Source organism: Macrobrachium nipponense, chromosome 28 (genome assembly GCF_015104395.2).
Source record: "Macrobrachium nipponense isolate FS-2020 chromosome 28, ASM1510439v2, whole genome shotgun sequence".
NCBI lineage: Eukaryota > Metazoa > Arthropoda > Malacostraca > Decapoda > Palaemonidae > Macrobrachium > Macrobrachium nipponense.
This window is the reverse complement of record NC_087217.1, coordinates 56,643,368-56,661,940: the sequence shown is the minus strand read 5'-3', so window position 1 is coordinate 56,661,940 and position 18,573 is coordinate 56,643,368. Positions and strand designations below refer to the sequence as shown.

General features: G+C 36.7%; 1 protein-coding gene across 2 annotated transcripts in view; it reads right to left on the bottom strand.

The window, feature by feature from the left end:
* The window catches only part of LOC135201756 (cell adhesion molecule Dscam2-like), a 180,581-nt gene that overhangs the window by 12,351 nt on the left and 149,657 nt on the right, over positions 1-18,573 (bottom strand). For both annotated transcript variants that reach the window (XM_064230993.1, XM_064230994.1), the window contains exon 30: positions 17,164-17,251. In XM_064230993.1, the coding sequence (XP_064087063.1) occupies positions 17,164-17,251 (88 nt within the window). The remainder of the gene's footprint in view (positions 1-17,163; positions 17,252-18,573) is intronic.

Genomic DNA, 18,573 nt, shown 5'->3' with positions numbered 1-18,573 from the left:
TATCTCCAAGCGTTCGCTCCTCGAGATCCATACTGCATCTCGGTCCAGACAGACTGCAGAAGCGCATTATTTCTCAAGACCTCCTTCTTGCGACTTTCGGTCCAATTAGCATCCGGCGAATGGCACGATAACTTCACTCGGCGAATTTAGCATTCCACAAACGGCGCGACGAAGAGCACTGCGTGGAGGCGCGCAGGCGAATTAGTGTCCACTGAACATCACGATAAACAAACCAAAAACAACAACAACAACAACAACGTGCTTTTTTGTTCAACTTCAGTCGGCGTTATTTTGGAATAAAATATGACCATGTTATTTTGGTCGTCCTTCGTCTGATACCTTTGAGCAACATCAAAACAACCCTCGCAAATTCCTTGCTAACTAGAGAACCGCGTTCTGGCAACGTTCTCTTTATATAGCTCTCTCTTTTCAAAACATTTTCAGAAGCCGATATAGCCACTTATTCTTTGCTCTTATTCGTTAGTTCTTGTTATGTAATGTATGGAAACCCAAAGTATATTGCACAAATGTTTTCTCATTCGACGTCAAATTTCTAAACTCCCATAAGACAAGGCAAATAACTGACAATTTTACTTTAAGAACGCAAGCATTTAGATAACAAATCAGTTAAACTTATACTAACACAATAGAATTTCACAATATATTGATTACAAGTGTGCGCTTACAGATGTTCACTTCATCCAGCCCGGGGAGAAACTATGATTGAGTAAATGTTTCTTGTTAGTTTCAAATTCAATGAGTTTTTGTCGTTTGTGAGCAGTAAGGTTATCCATGTTAAATGAATTTTAGCATAATTATTAACTTGTAAGTGCAAGTACCTGAAGGCACAAAAAGTCCTATTTATAATAGTCTTCACAGCCTAGCAGTAAAATCTCTCTACAAAAATTAAGATTGCTGCTGACACCAATACCCAAGTTGCCACAGGAAATGAGTTCCAGCAATCAAAATGTTTTGGGCACTTGGGCCAGTTTTTGAGCAAATTACATCTTGTTACGCCACATAAAGGCAGATAAATGCTCCTGGGTGAACTTCGATAAAGACAGGCATGTTTTTTCTTGTGAAACAACTCTAAACTGACAGAGGAAATGATAGTCTTGCCCATAAATAATGGTACCTATTCCCGTGAAAGTCAGTGCTCGAGTTAAGAAAAAAAATTGATGCCACAGCTGGTTTTGAGCAAAATACATATTGTTACTCCAGACTCTGACAGAGAAATGCTCCTAGGAGAACTTGAATAAAGGAGATATAGAATGTTTTTCTTGTGTAACAACTCTAAACTGGAAGAGGAACTTGAAATATGCCCGTAAATCATGGTGTTCCTGGTAAAGACAGTTATAAAGTTGAGGAAAAAAAAAAAAACTGATGCGGCACCTGGTTTATGGCAAAATTAACGGGTAGGCATTGAGACCCTTTTTTCAGAAGTTAAGTCATTTGGCGAAAATCAAATGTTTCGGTGAGGATTCGGAAGAAATATATTACAGAAAAAGAATACTTTAGCAGTCCCCTAACTATAAATAAAATTTATTTATTTCCAAGGTATAGTTGCATATTACTGCCAACAATAAAGTAAAATTCTAAAAGTTATCCCAACTATTATCTAAAGCTTTTTTTATGCTCGTATATCCTTTCCTACAACGCATTCATATGCAAAGAAATCCTCCGAATGTCCAAAACGTTTTTCTCGGATTCTTTGTCTGAGCTCTACCAGGGAAGGACAGCCTGACAAATAGGCCGAGAGTATGCCTTCAATCATCCTTAGGGGAGGGAGACCTGTATCCCGAGCCCCCGGGTGCCTTCCTTCCATCAGACGGGGGAAAAAATATAAAGGACAGATTTATATACAACCCGCAAAAACCTCGAGAACCAAGTCTATTAAAGAAAAAATCGCGAATTCTCGGAATATTGAATTTTGGAAGGAGGGGGGAAATTCGAGTGCCTTCGGTGGACGATATAATAAGATGCCGTTGCACGCCTGTAGCTCTTCGGGGATACTCTTAAGACGTTCCTAAGGACCACTCCAAGAGGCCCCAGCCGTCGTATATATTGTGGATGTGTGAGAGCAGAGCCGGAGGATGGAACTGAAATGGTCTGATCGTGTGGTCACATGCTTCTGCTGGGTTGATTCTTCATGTTTGTCCGTGTTTTTTTTTCTTTCGTATCTTCTTTTTTTTCCCTCCCTGTTGTCAGGATGTCACGCCTTTTGCTGTCTTTTTGTATTAAAAACGTTCAGGAAAACATTCGTCTATCATTCACTCGTTCACTGAGATCCGAATTTTGAGAAGCAATGGAGGCGAGTGTTTTATGAAACGTTCAAGAACAACTACTTAACTCGAAGGAAAAGGAAAAAGGAACATCTTTGATAAATAAATCAGAAAAGACAGGTTGAGGGTGAAGTTTACATTATTTTATCCAACATAAAGTAAGATGAAATGCTCCTTATTACGTCATTATACTAATATTCATAAAGCATACTAAGAGATAAACAAAATGACCTCTCGTACTACAATGTCCACCAGGAAAAAATCATTTTACCACATGTCTCATGCGCATTAGGCAATTATATCTGATGAATACACATACGTCTGTAAAACTCAAAACTTGTATTAAATGTTCAGAACATTCTTATCGCGCCTAAGCCTTACCTTTCTTCAAACATCTTGAAGTAAACTGGCCCTTTAAGGAGACGCAGACTAAACTGAAAAATGTTACCAACACTTTCATTAAATGTTTCAAAATTCATTATATACAATGAATACCTTTCAAAATCATCCGGTCCCCAAATGTAAAGGATAAAAATCACGAAATATCGAACTCCTGCCTCATTCTCCCCTAACTTCGAAGTTGCCGAAAATGTTTAAAACTGGGTAACGTAACCAAGATTCTTATCGCTTCAGTAGAAAGGTGTACTTTTCACCAGATAAAAGCGTTAACTATTAATTCGAGTAAATATAAGTAATAATTAAAATAACAAGAGCATATGAAGTCCCTTTAATAATTATCAACTTGTTTGATGTTTATCATAGAACACGGTTATTCTCTTCTTGATGTCTAATACAAAAATTCACAGCTTAAGACTTCAACTACAACAGATTCTGGTTTATCATGATCATATCTATGCCTCTTAAATGTAGGACACCTATCCATAGATAAAAATGTGAGAGAGAGATTTTCAAGTTTGTGCTTACAGTGCTACTGTTTTGGTGTTTTATATATATACATATACTATGTTTTAATATTGCACTGAAAGTGAAGGAAGTTACAATACCCTGGAAAAACTGCAACTGGCAGCAGTAGTCCCATAGTCTTAACTGCAAGTGTGATAATAGTCACAGAATCAAGCAAAAGCACTACCGACCTCCACAAAGTCAATATGGGAAGTGGTGTTTTGCCATGCCTTATAAAATCACCAGGTTAGATGAACATTGACAAAAAAATACCTACATATAAAACAGACAGGAAAGAAACCGCGGAGGGAAGATGATTTGAAGAAATAAAAAATAGCCTTACTCAAAATCACAGTTGGTTAAGTGACATCACCCATCAACAACCTTGAATGTCACCAAAATGCAGCTCCAAAAAGTGAAACAGCTCTCACGTTTTGGAAGAAATAGGTTAAAGTGGAGGAATTTAACTCTTGACATCATAGAAGAAGCGTAAATAAAGTTAAACTAACCAGCCTCAAGCTGGAAATCTACTCAAACATGCCACCGCCAACACTCATATTTGCAGAATGCATATCCTACCTACTAATATGCCCACAATATATTTGCTTAGCTTCTTCAATACAAAAAAAAAATTGATCGAACGAAATGCAGATAGAAAGATACATTGAAAAGTTGTCATTAATTATTTTGTTTCCAAATCAGTCCATAGTGAACTACAGCTGTATTCATAATCCAGTTAAAGAGCACCTCAGTGGCGTGGTTGGTATGGTGTTGGCGGCCACCTCGGTGGCCGCGACTTCGGTTCGGTTTTCGAGCATTCTACTGAGGAGTGAGAGATGTGTATTTCTGGTGGTAGAAGTTCACTCTCGATGTGGTTCGGAAGTCACGTAAAGCCGTTGGTCCCGTTGCTGAATAACCACTGGTTCCATGCAACGTAAAAGCACCATACAAACGATAATCCAGTTAAACGTCAGTTTTATCTTTTGAGAAAAAATTTAGCAGAATACCTGGCACTGACCAGGCTGAAAAAACCCGCTTAATGACGGTATATTCAGATTAATAATACACCACTGGATTCCTACAGAAAATGTACCTTTCATTTCAGAAATGAAATAATTTTACACATTATGACAGTCCTGTGTCTGATGCCGTCAACTACAGAAATGCGCTCAGTGTGAATATATATCTAATTCATACTTATTAAATATGAACCCGGGAGTGAGTGAAAGTGGAAACAATTTCTACAGATTCAGACATCAGAGTGCATTATTTAATTCCGGGGATCTATTAAAATAATTTATAAACTATGTGGAAACCGATAATTCTTCCGGCCTCACTCCCACTGCAAAGGCCTAATCGCCTCCAGTATACCATTTTAAAAAATGGTTTTGAAAATTGCCCGACAAGAAAACAGAACCTATGCAAATCTTCAGGTACAGGAATCTATTCGATTACACGGATTCGCAGATCACAATTGGAAAATCGTTAAGTTACAGTTTCAAATGAATGGCAAACTGTAACATTAAACACCAAAATCCTTCATGAAAAGTTGCATTTGAGTAACCAACTTGCATTTTACTAAGTTCGGCTAAGTTGTATATACAACCGTTTATGTTCGCATACTAGTAAACACAAACTATTTTAAATCACATTATACACATTATATATATATACATATATGTATATATACATATAAATATATATAATCACATTATACACATTATATATATATACATATATATATAGTATATATATATATATATATATATATATATATATATATATATGGGGATACAATCCACAATGAGATAAAATCCTTCTGTAGTTTAAAATATATATTTCTTGTACAGGATTAAAGCTTTCGACCATCAGCTGTGGTCTTGTTCACTAAAATGTGATATGTCACCTCAAGGAACTGACAAGTAGGAGCACAAACATTTGAAAAAACAATAACGGTTAGGTAACAAGCTAGTTTATATTATGAATGATCAGGCGGTTGAGCCCTCGTCCTTTCCAGAATTCGTCTTGATCCTCGTGGGGGAATGTTTCTATTGTCAACTGCTTGTTCTATGCTGGTTGGGTGGTTTGTTGGAGAAATGACCTGAGTAGAGTAAACAGGAGAGGAAGCAGCATTATCATTGGCACATATATTCCTAAAGTTTGAAATTTCCCCTTTTCTACTAATCTCTTTACAAAAAGCTGCATTTTCTGTAATTTCAGTATTTCCCGCAAAGGTCTCGTTTAATGAAATTAACGCCCCTTCTACTACCCGTCTCAAAGTTCTGTCGTTACATGCAAAAACAACCTTTGTACCTTTAAAATTTATTGCGTGGTTTTTCTCCCATGTATGTTGCGCAGTTGCACTGTATGAACTTCCCCTTCTGCAAGCAGCAACGTGTTCTTCCCTTCTCTTATCAATGGAACGTCCGCTTTCTCCCACGTAACATTCATTGCAATCACTGCAAGGTATTACATATACTCCTACATTCTCTCTATTACCCCGGTTATTGTTAATGAGTTTCTTCTTGATTGTACTGTTGTAATGAAAAACTATGTTGAAGCCGTTCTTTTTTCTTTAAGCTGCCTAGAAAATTTCTTAAGCTCTCTATTATAAGGAAGAGCAAGAGATGCCTTAAAATCTACCTTTTCAGTTATGTCAAGTGGGGCGTAAAACATCAATCTAGCTTTAGATAGAGACTGAAGTATATAAAAAACTTTGGGTAACACAGTTTAGTAAAATTATCTACCAAGAAATTTATTTCTGCGTCAATGAACTGGGGATCACATACTCGGTATGCTCGAAAAAACAGATTGGTTAAAACGTTGTGCTTTACTTTAGGTTCATGATATGAAAAGTAATGAATATAAGTGTTTGTGTGGGTGTTCTTCCTATACACGCTGAATTTAAAGTCACTACTCACTGTGTCTCTATGAACTACCATATCTAGAAAGGGAAGCCTATTTTCCATTTGCTTATCCTTTGTAAATTTAATAGAGGGCAAAAAACACAGTGAGTAGAAGAAACTCATTAAAAATAACCGGGGTAATAGAGAGAATGTAGGAGTATATGTAATACCTTGCAGTGATTGCAATGAATGTTACGTGGGAGAAAGCGGACGTTCCATTGATAAGAGAAGGGAAGAACACGTTGCTGCTTGCAGAAGGGGAAGTTCATACAGTGCAACTGCGCAACATACATGGGAGAAAAACCACGCAATAAATTTTAAAGGTACAAAGGTTGTTTTTGCATGTAACGACAGAACTTTGAGACGGGTAGTAGAAGGGGCGTTAATTTCATTAAGCGAGACCTTTGCAGGAAATATTGGAATTACAGAAAATACAGCTTTTTGTGAAGAGATTAGTAGAAAAGGGAAAATTTCAAACTTTAGGAATATATGTGCCAATGATAATGCTGCTTCCTCTCCTGTTTACTCCACTAAGGTCATTTCTCCAACAAACCACCCAACCTGCATAGAACAAGCAGTTGACAATACAAACATTCCCCCACGAAGATTAAGACGAATTCTGGAAAGGACGAGGGCTCAACCGCCTGATCATTCATAATATAAACTAGCTTGTTACCTAACCGTTATTGTTTTTTCAAATGTTTGTGCTCCTACTTGTCAGTTCTTTGAGGTGACATATCACATTTTAGTGAACAAGACCACAGCTGATGGGCGAAAGCTTTAATCCTGTACAAGAAATATATATTTTAAACTACAGAAGGATTTTATCTCATTGTGGATTGTATCCCCATTTACTTAGAGGTACGACATAGTACCTGGCTTTTGCATATAAATAATATATATACATATATAATATAAACTATAAATATATAAAATTATAAATTATATATAATTAAAATAATATCTATATATATATATAAAATATATATATATATATATGTGGCAGGGGAAGCAAACCAACAGGTCAAGAAACTCATTGTAGTGTTGGGTTCAGAGAAACCTCGGCCTGTTGTGTGTGTGTGTATATATATATATATATATATATATATATATATATATATAATATATATATATATATATATATTATATATATATATATTACAAACAACCCGTGCAACCTGAGTAACCGACTTGCAATTCACTATGTGCAGCTAAGTTGTATATACAACCGTTTATGTTCGCTTACTAATAAATACGTAGTATTTTTAATTATATAAAAAATCATAGAAAATATATAAATACACACATATGTGTATGTGTGTATTTATATGTTTTCTATGATTTTTTATATGATTAAAAAATACTTTGTATTTATTAGTAAGCGAACATAATCGGTTGTATATACAACATAGCTGCACATAGCGAATGGAAGTTGTTTTATATATAATACATACATACATATATATATATATATATATATATATATATATATATATATATATATATATATATATAGCAATAAATAACGAAGCTGTGGAACCTAAAAATTCCGCCGGCGAAATACAGCTTGACTTTAAGAGCCACAGAATATAAAGCAAAGCGTTCAGCAGCGTCTGTCAAAGTTGGCGGAGCGGAAAGCCACAATTTGAGAATTGGGAATAAAACCTGAATAGCGCAAACGGAGAGCATTCGGAATTATATTATCATTATTATTATTATTATTATTATTATTTGTTCTAAAGGGTCCACAATAATACAAAGTGTAAAAAGTCCGTGTATAATTTTGAAGACTTTACAGAAAGCTTTCGAACCCTTCCCTGGGTTCATCTTCAGTCCAAATGGACTGAAGATGAACCCAGGAAGGGTTCGAAAGCTTTCTGTAGTCTTCAAAATTATACACGGACTTTTTACACTTTGTATTATTGCGGACCCTTTAGAACATTATATATACTCTCGTGATAGAGAGTTTTTCCATATTATTATTATTATTATTATTATTATTATTATTATTATTATTATTATTATTATAAAGATAAAGAAATCATTTATCTTCTAGTGATAATTTAATTAAATATACATAATTTGTTTTTTATATTTACTAGCTGTCATAAGCTTATGATATTTTACGCCATCCTGTTCTTTGAATGGAATAAAATTGATATTTCATTTAATATTGTAATAAGGTAATGATTATGGTATGGATCTACTTGAGGCAAACGTTATGGGGTGTGTTTTCGTATTCCGTATACAGCCTTCAGCAACCTTCAACCTCAGCCTTCAAAATCATATCATATATATAGTCATGAAAGGTGCTCTAGCGTCTGGTCAGTGGTAGGGGCTTATTAGCTTTTTGGAGAGCCCACCGTAATCAGAGGCAATTGAAAGAGATGGTTTCGTAATTACTTATTAGCCCAACTCTGCACACAGGAAGGGGTGATAAACATTAGTATGAGAGGGTTCTTCAGCGATTACTTCATCTTGAATATCCAGTAATAACCTCAGTGTTTTTCAAAGATAAATAGTTCAAAATTAATGTCTCATATAGCTCTGTCATTGGCAACTATTGACCTTAATTGATGGCTAAATGGTTCAAGTACAGGTTTATTGCGAATCACTATTTTTCATTCGTAACTTGTGTTATACCAAATGCCGCTATTCTCGAGTCTAAATACGCTATTGTAAAATTTCTTAAGCTTTCTCTATAAAAGATTTAAAACAAACCATGCCGAAAAGATTGACGTCGACATATTATAATCGGTCAAAATACGCCACCTGGCTTCATCTTATATACAGATTAACTAAGCCTGCGACGGGATACATCATTTCTAAGAGAAAAGTTACGCCAAGGAATTGTAATACGTCTTCATCAGTCACGCCTTCCTGACGACGGTCTTCTGGGGCAAAGGGACGAAGAAACAAGAGGAAAAGAAAAATGGTTTCTCAGAGTTAGTGAATTCGTGCTCGCATAACGAGATTGTACCCTCTCTTCTCCTCCTCGCAGTGCGACTGTGGAGATATAACGAGACGGATTTTGAGTGAAACAGTTCCTTCTCTCTCGCAAGTGTCGCTGAAGAGTTGTAAGTGACGAAAGATGGTGAAATTTAAGCAAAACTTTCCGAACCTTTTATCTTTCGTTGAAGTTGACGAAAAATTTCAGCGGCCGTTTTACTCTCGAGCCGCAAACACAGGGACGAAAACCACCAGCAAATAAAGTTTTACAAAACCGGGATAATCTGACTATGTTCTCGTCGCCTTTCTATCTGTTACTTGTAACTCGCACATTTTGTTTTTACGGGGAAAGGAGGAGAAGAGAAGGAGCGGCCTTTGGCAGTTCAGAAACACGAATAAAATATTTAAGCTGAGCATTTTTTTTTTCTTTTTACTTCATCCCCATTTCATGTCAGAGCTCACAGACGCTGGATTCTCTAGTGTCGTGGCGGTTCTGATCCCTTCCTAATTTATTTTTTATACATAAAAATATACATAAGTGCTGAACAGTTTATGCCATATCGAGAATAAATAAATCTGATATTCGCAGTAATAAATTTGTGTTAGAAGCCTTTTAATTTGCATGCTTCATTGAATGCAACGTCTGGAAAGCCATTAAAATAAGTAATATTTTGTTCAACTATCAATAAACGTTTCTCACAATCGATAAACATACTTTTCTCAATATCCCAAGAAAGAAATCCTTTCCCTCACTACTTTACGCCAGTCTTCCTAAAGCATAAGCTTTTATGAGGAGTAAAAAGAAATTTCATAAATCTTGACCTAATTGCTAGTGTTATAATCATTCTCTTGAACCCATTACATGGGGGAACCGGCGCGCTCCCAAATTGCATTCCTGTCAGTTTTAAGACAGTGTAATCCCTGCATTTACCTAGTTAAGGTCATTTCAAAAGTAGTTACATAACTTCCTACATAGGACACTCCTCACTTGCATCCGTAAAGACAAGACGATAACGATTCGTCAAAAATAAGTCGGCGACGGATATGATTACATCATTACCATTATTACTCCGATTATGATTATTATTATTATCAGCATCAGAAACAGTCAACGAGTAATAGAAGGAATTTGAATAAATGCGACCTAAAAGTCGTCACCAGACATTATCAAGGTGCGGTGTTAAATTCTACGTAATAGCTAGTGCTATTTATTTCCCTAAATGTAACCATATTAAGCCTAAGGGTCTCGGGCGCCCTGCTCCTGACACGAATAACAACATCGAGGATCAGATTTGAAATGACTCGAGTCGAGAAGCGGAATAACGATGTGTTTGAAGATTGCGTCTCGGCCTAAAAATATTGTCATCTCGGGTCGTTTTGCATTCCTCAACATCCGTAATGGATTCCATGAAAATCTCATTTCGACGGGGAAGTTATCGTAAGGGGCAAGCGTAAGGGGCCTTTCCCCTCCTCTCCCTCTTCCTCTCTGTAACTCATCCCCTCGTCTCCCTCTCCGTTGCAACTCATCATCAGCGAGAGCGTGAGGGCGGGAATGGGGGGAAAACTCTTCAAAAAAGGACACAAACACACACACACGCGCGCACACCAAGTGTTTTTCCCCTCAAGCAGCAGATAGGGTAGGATGAATAGAAGAAAGAGAGGGGGGGAAAACGGCGGAGTTTGTTTATGGTCTGGGGCTGTTTGTCTGCGGTAGAGCGCTATTTACCCTGGCGCAGCTTTTGATGATGATGACTTCCCAGGCTCACTCCTTCAAGAGCGACTTGAACCTGCATAAGATCATAAGAACTCGAGTCCAGCTATAAATTCTCTTCTACACTCGAGGGCGGGGTTATAAGACTCGTTTTTCTAAAACTCATTTAGAGAATACCGGGGTGCAGAGAGCCTAGATCATCTTTTTCGTTCTTTCTTTCTTTTTTAAGGGTCTATTAACTTCTTCTTAAGTCTTCCAAAAAGTCATTCACTCCTCTTCTCGGTGAAAACGTGTCTGAGTGAACAGCTTTATTCTATTTGTTTAATGTCTGTGGATAATAAGCCTTCATTAATGTAAGTGTGAGGGTGATGATAACATTAAAGAAACATACGAACATGTGCTCTCAGACACACACAGGTTAAGCAAATAAAATTCTGAACGTGACTGTACACTAGAAATTTTATACCAAGACTACTTCATTTTATTTTCAGCTTCCATTTGAGAATTAAAGAAACTATACAGGTAAGTGTGTGATAATAAATTACTGGTTTCAGGTAGGCTACTTATGTTCTTAAAAATGGCCGAATTTAATTTTTTCGTTACGGTTAATGTTCAGTTGTAAGAATATGGTCATAAATATAATGTTTGGAATTGGTTAATCTAACTGCTTATGTATGAAAGTGAAAAATGAATCATGAAATATCTAAGGATATGTCTACAGTAGCTTTGTCCACAAGCCCAATCTCAACAAGGATACTGAAAATGATTCTATTCCGTATTTTTCCTAAATAAATCTTTTGACGCAACACATGTTTATCACAAGTAAATTAAGTCGAGCTGGTACTTTCCTCCAGATGTATGATAAACTTTTAAGTAGAAATACTGAAAAAAAAATAAATAAAACAGTAAATGTGAAAAATTAGAAAAATATTAAAACAAGTAAAAATAAGTTGAATATACTCTGCAATCGTGTGTGTGTGTGTGTGTAACGCTAAAGGGAAAGTGGGACTTCACAGACGGGAGAAAAGCTATCTTGCATTATCCTACGAAGCACAGTATCTTTCGTCAAGTGAATCCCCTTAATTCCTTTAGAGCCAATTCCCCCCGAATCCCTAAGATCAACTCCCCCAAATCTCTCGGAAATCCTCTTTAATTCCTATTTGCTTCCGCGCGTATGGCTTACCGTTCCTCATAAATGTAATGGAGGATTCAACCTTACCGACAGCCTTCTCGGCGCAAGAAAGGAGCTCCGGTTCAGCCTGCTAAAGAAGTGAAGGGATACGAGAGAGAGAGAGAGAGAGAGAGAGAGAGAGAGAGAGAGAAGGAGGAGAGAAGAGAGGAGAGATAGAGAGAGAGAGAGAGAGAGAGAGAGAGAGAGAGAGAGAGAGAGAGAGAGAGAGAGATCTAGACTTATGAATGAGGCAAAAATTATATTTCAATTAGGTAAAACTTTGGGAAAAGGATTTTTATTGGAAAGTATTTCAATCGCCCATTGCAACGGAGGCAGTTCTCGATCCGTCTCCTGAAACGACATCGCAAGCGAAGCGCCACGGCTCTGGAAACGTTTAAATCACCTAAGATTTTTCTAAACACTGACTTGGCAAAATTTTTAGGGGTTATTTTCCTAAAGAAGAAAAATGGGGGGGCGGGGGAGACAAAAGAAACGAAATAATTTTTTTTTTTTTGTAGAACCTTCCTTAGTCTGTAAGTACAATTTCCCGTTTGTGGATTATGAGAAACAGTTATAACAACCGGAGAGATATCGTCCGAATGACGCTGAAAATAAACTTAGAACATAACCCTCCCATAAGACGTTTATTTCTGAAAGGAATCGTCCCTCGAAGGGAGATAATCTCCCGGCGGTGCTCTGAATTCTCTCTCCTTAATAAGATCAACTCAATATATTCGATTCTAAATCCGTAGATAAGGACTCAACCTTTAGGATCTACGATTCTCAAAATAAGGTCTCATCCTTTAAGGATCTATTAATGATAATTAGGCTTAACTTCAATTAAGATTCGCCGCCTGAATGGGCTACTACGGATGCCTAATTTAGATTACGGTTTACCTTTGATGCAGATGTGTGCCTAGACTTAATTAGGATCGGATTATATTTCTGGCATTCATTAATCGAGATTTTTCAATTCGAGAGAAATGATTCCTTTTCCACTGAATGAATTCGAAAAATGTTCAACTCAATTCTGCATTATGGTTGGAATTTTACGTTTAACCTTCTTCAGATACTTTGGGAAAGAGAGAGAGAGAGAGAGAGAGAGAGAGAGAGAGAGAGAGAGAGAGAGAGAGAGAGAGAGAGAGAGAGTTACGTTTAAAAATAACCGACACACAAAATCGGTTAAAATAAGGATAACACTATGTACAAAATGCGGCACAAGAGAAAAATGACTGACATTTTTTTTTTCATGTAGTTAAGAATGGTTATAGTAAATTTACAACACAACAATAATGGAAGAGTTAAGAGTCATGTATACGGTTTACGCACAGACGGATTTTACTTTAATTCAAATTGAAGTCACAACAACATAATACTCAAAGCCCTATGTCAAACCCCTACTTGAAGAATGAAGGGTAACTAAAGACTCGCAATATTTATTATCAATAGCTTTTCAAAACCCAATCTTTTCAGACAAGAACTATTGTTTTTGAAAATAAACTTTAAATTATTTCTGACACAGGATATAAGATGAAATTGATCTTCTATAGCAATATAATAATGCTTTGAATCGAGATGTTATCAAAGGTATCCTATTGCAGAAAATTGATTCAAGAAACACACTCTTCTCTAACCGCAAATACTTCATCCAGACTAGTTGATCCCTTTTACGTGACACCTACATTGCATGCAAAGTTTGCATTACATACTAAATTATTATAAATTCTTGAATCTGGATTCAATGACCGAATAAAAAAAGAGAGAAATGGTAGGGTGTGTGTGTGTGTGTGTGTGTGTGTGTGTGGGGGGGGGGGGGGGGGGGTTAGGGACAGTGGAAAGGAGGAGCGCTAGAGACGAGGAAGAGACGAGGAGATGGTGGGAGTCTTAAAGATGGTATTTTTGCGGGGGGTCCCAAATGACGGCGCTGAATCCCAATGTCTTTTTTACCCCCTCCCCCCCTTCCTTCGCAAGAAGTCACCCAAGCACATATAAAAATCAGGTCTTTTGTTTGCTCCTCCGAGACCGGGAAAGTTTATACACGTTTGTCAAATCAAGGGCAGAGAGAGAGAGAGAGAGAGAGAAGGAGAGAAGAGAGAGAGAGAGAGCCCTCGTTAGGAGGAAATGTCTCTCACATTTTATGACGTTTTCTTGGGGGGGGGGGTGGGGGGGGTGGGGGGAGGCTTCAAGAAGGGCTCTGAAAAGACGTGACTTTTGACACTGACAAAAAAGCAGGCCTTTAAACGTCTTAAAGAAAAAATAATGAGAAATTTGCAGGCGTTTAGGATAGTATCCTTAGATTAAGTACTCGGATGTAGATAAATGAACTAACCATTCAAGTGTTCGTTTGTTTGCAGAAGTATCTCAAAAATAGAATGCGAAAAATGGCATGGGATCTCGAGTGGTAGTTTATCCACTCCATGTTACAAATGAACGCATTTTAAATGACTCACCTTATCAAAATAAAAATTAAACCTGTGCTATATTAAATTTTTTTTCTTTTCATGAACTTCCTAGGCGCCGTTTGGTGCCAGCCAGGTTTCGCAACCCCATACATACAGCATCGTGAACTCAAGAGTCAACCAGTTTGGTCTATCATCCACACCATTTTCTATGATGTAGAATTATCTTTCTGCTCTGTCTTAACTACATAATTCATCGGGGTCGGTTCGTCATTTTGAAGATAACTAAAAATAAATTAGCAACGCCTTAATAAAATGAGCGCTTCCTTCGGCGGAATTAAATGTTTTACGTATGGGTAACTGTAGTTACTCTCATTATATTCAGTCACCCAAACTGCAAGAAATGAGGCCTCTTCCCTGGACATCATTCTCTCCCTGCATACCATCATCATTATCATTATTTATATCAGTAAGAACAATTTTCACGACTAAATACCAGTAATTTTTATGCAAGTCGCACGTTACCATTCGAAGTTACCGTAATGCATAATACACACGTGTGCGCTTGCCTTGGTATACTGGTTTATTTAGTTTTAAAAATGTCGAAACAGCTTAGGTCAACGGTTCCCAAAAATAAGCAAATCTCTGAAAATTTATTTCGTTACACCAATTGACATTTTGTAAATTAATTTATTATTAAATTTCAGGATACTTGAATGTTACCTAGAAGGACACAAAAATTTATATATATATATATATATATATATATATATATATATATATATTATTCTATATATATGGGGACAATATTTAGGGGTTAGTAAATCACTGATGTAAATCCAGTCTTACATTTTACGAATGGTTCAAAGTATTACTTGGTACTTATATTTTGCATAAGCACAGGCTGAAATATGTAAGTATGTGTGCATGTGTGAGTGCATATAATTTCTTGAAATGTTAAGTGTGTGCCAATTTGCTTATTTAATACACTCTTATATAAATAAACTTATCACTAATAATAATAGAAGTATTCTTAATTCTACAATACCATCTCCCAACTGAAGACTACTGGGTCCTTTACAAACGAAAGAGCCCGCGAAGGAACAGGCAGAAAGGGAACTGAACAGGGAAAGTTGGATGCAGGATGACGGATGGATGGAACGGAGATCCATAGACTTCTTTTACAGGAATGGTGGACTACACTTCATTAACTTGACAAGATTCTAATGATAGAAAGGAAGTGTATGATATATATATATATATATATATATATATATATATATATATATATATGCAGAGAGAAGAGAGAGAGAGAGAGAGAGAGAGAGAGAGAAGAGAGAGAGAGATGAGAGAGAGAGAGAGAGAGGGGCGGTTCATGTTTGGAAATATAGCATTATATATATATATATATATATATAGATATATATAGATATATATATATATATATATATATATATATATATAGATATGATAGAGAGAGAGAGAGAGAGAGAGAGAGAGAGAGAGAGAGAGAGAGAGAGAGATTCATGTTTGGAAAATATAGCAAAATATATATAAAACAGTTTTGAATTTTCAAGACAATGTAGATAATGGAAGAAAAGCATATGAAAGTCCAGCAGAATGTTAATGGTATAAAAATACTGAGAGAGAGAGAGAGAGAGAGAGAGAGAGAGAGAGAGAGAGAGAGAGAGAGCATTGACACAAAATAACGTCTGAAATAAAAAAAAAAGTATATGAAGAGTGAAAGTACTACAAAATAACGAGTATTCGTAATCAAGTCCAATGCCTGGAGGGTGAGGGAAGAAGGTGAGGGGAGAGGGTGAGGTAAATATTTACATCTCTCAGAGTCAGTCGAACTAAAATTTACTACATGAAATTACTGGACAAATACTGAATTTCATAAACTTGACAAAAGAAGTATGATGATAAAAACTCATTAAAATGGATGGGATCCGAAATGAAGTGGATAGTTACTGGGCAAAGTATAAAATAAAATACATAACAAAACCAGGTACAGTGTAGGGAATGACAATTAAAACTCTCATTTAAAGAATGGGGACTGAATAACATTTAGGAACTCCGAACTCAATACGAAATGAAACAGAGGCTGAGATACTCGTTTTGTGGGGGAGTTTAATGTGAGTAAAGAACCCGGAGATATTAAGTGGGAGATTTGCAGTTTTGAAGGGAACACGAACGTTGAAATTTGGATAACGTCAATTGGGTTGGCAAACTTTCATTTTATTTTTCAAACTTAGCTTACATAGAGGATCAATTATGTGCCGTTTTACCTGGGGAGATTTCTGTGGAATGCTGGCTACGGGTGATCAAAGGTAAGTAGCATAACCATGAGACACTTACAGACTACCCTACCTGACGAAGGGAAGGGCACAGAAATACCCAAGGGCGGACTGTACTAGCAGGGTACAACAACAACAACAATTAAAGCATGCGGATCAAATCTTCAGGGACTGAATTCATATTATGTGGAGAAACGAACATTTTAGGAGTCTGGCAGATTGTCAATAAATCTTCGGATTGTAAATGATTACATTTTTCTTCAACGATTCGATTGGCATTCGTTCACTGAATAAATTCAGCCCCTCAGACTTATATATAAAAACAATATCCCCCACCTGCGTGTATGTATTGATAACATTAAAAAAATGGAACACATACTCTACGAAAAAACACAAGAGAAAAATTCTTTAACAATTATGACCATGCAAACGAGGGCAACAGAGAGAGAGGTGACAGGTAAGAGTGAGTGGAGTGGAGTGGAGTGGAGTGGTGGAGTTGAGTGAGTGAGAGCGAGCGAGCGAGCGAGTGAGAGAGTGAGTACCTTGCTCTGACGCGCCGGGGGAAGGACTTTCTTTCGGTGGTGGGGGAGGGTTCAGGGGAAGTGCTCGAGTCGGCGCTGTACAGCAAGTCTGAAATACCCATAACAAGCCTTTTTAGCAGCCGTGTTCGTTTGCCATTTTCGTGAGTCATCTTTTTTTAAATTCTTTTTTCCGTTCTCTTTCCCCTCGTGTCCCCCGTAACTTATAAACGGGCAAATATGGCTGGCACCGACTTGTCAATTTTGCAATGTATAAAAAAGCGCGAAATGACTGCAATAATTTTTCCTCCAAACTTCCTCATATAATTTAGTTACTCTTAAGTAGCAAAATGAATAATATATTTCATTCATCGGATTTTTTTTTCCTGTCATAAGGACTACGATGCAAGCCACTGTAGCCCGAGAGCTAAGGGGGACGACGGAGGCAGACTGACTGAACATCGGGGGCTAAAAATGGTGCTGTCTCTCCAGAGAGGACCATGCACGTCCTTTAGCAGAAAAGAAGGCAGCTATAAATTAGCAGGAAGGAGGGAATAAGGCACTCAACTCCATTGAGGTCTTTGGATTTACGATCGTGAACAGCATTTTGGAATAATGTGTATATTTCGAATATGCCAAGCAGAACTGCATCTTCGTGGAAAAAAATAAATGCCGAATAAATTTTCAAAGATAAATCTTGAATCAATAATTTAAGAATTTTTGGGAGGTAAATTATTTTCGTTTTTTAGAGTACTGCTGAGCACAGGCTCAATTTGCTTAAAAAAATTACTTTTTAAACTCACGAATTAATTCAGTAATCGTTGAATCACCAATAAAATTCACACAAATCTATTTTAAGAAATTGAACTGTGTAAGAAATACAAAGACCCAATGGAACTGAAGACAAGCTCCCTTAGCTGAGTGAGACATGTAGATTTCATGTAACAAAGAAATCTAGGTGACTATCATGTTTAATACAAAAAAAGTAAGTGTAGTGACTTTTAATCCATAATAGCAAGCGAAGGATAAAAAGCAATAAATTATTTTTTATTCGCTTTTCAAAATCTTTGGGCCTAATTGCAAAAATAAATCAATGGTTTGCCAGCATGCTTTAATATGCTGCTGAGAATTTAATGTGAAAAGACATGAGGAGAATTTTGATGAGATAATAATTACCAAGTGATTAGAAGAAAACGATTCGTTTTCAATTTTTTGCTAATTCTCCTTGATTTTAGTCCGAATTTTAAAAGAATCGCCATCACGTCAACATCACTGTTTTGTTTATATTTCATCTTTGAGCTTTCATTCACCAACGTTGATATCTGGTAGGCGTTGATATTTGGAAACTCAAACATTACACGCGATCTGAACGCGTCAATGAAAGGCTACGACAAACTAATGAACATGTCAACAAGAAATTAATAACGACAGTGA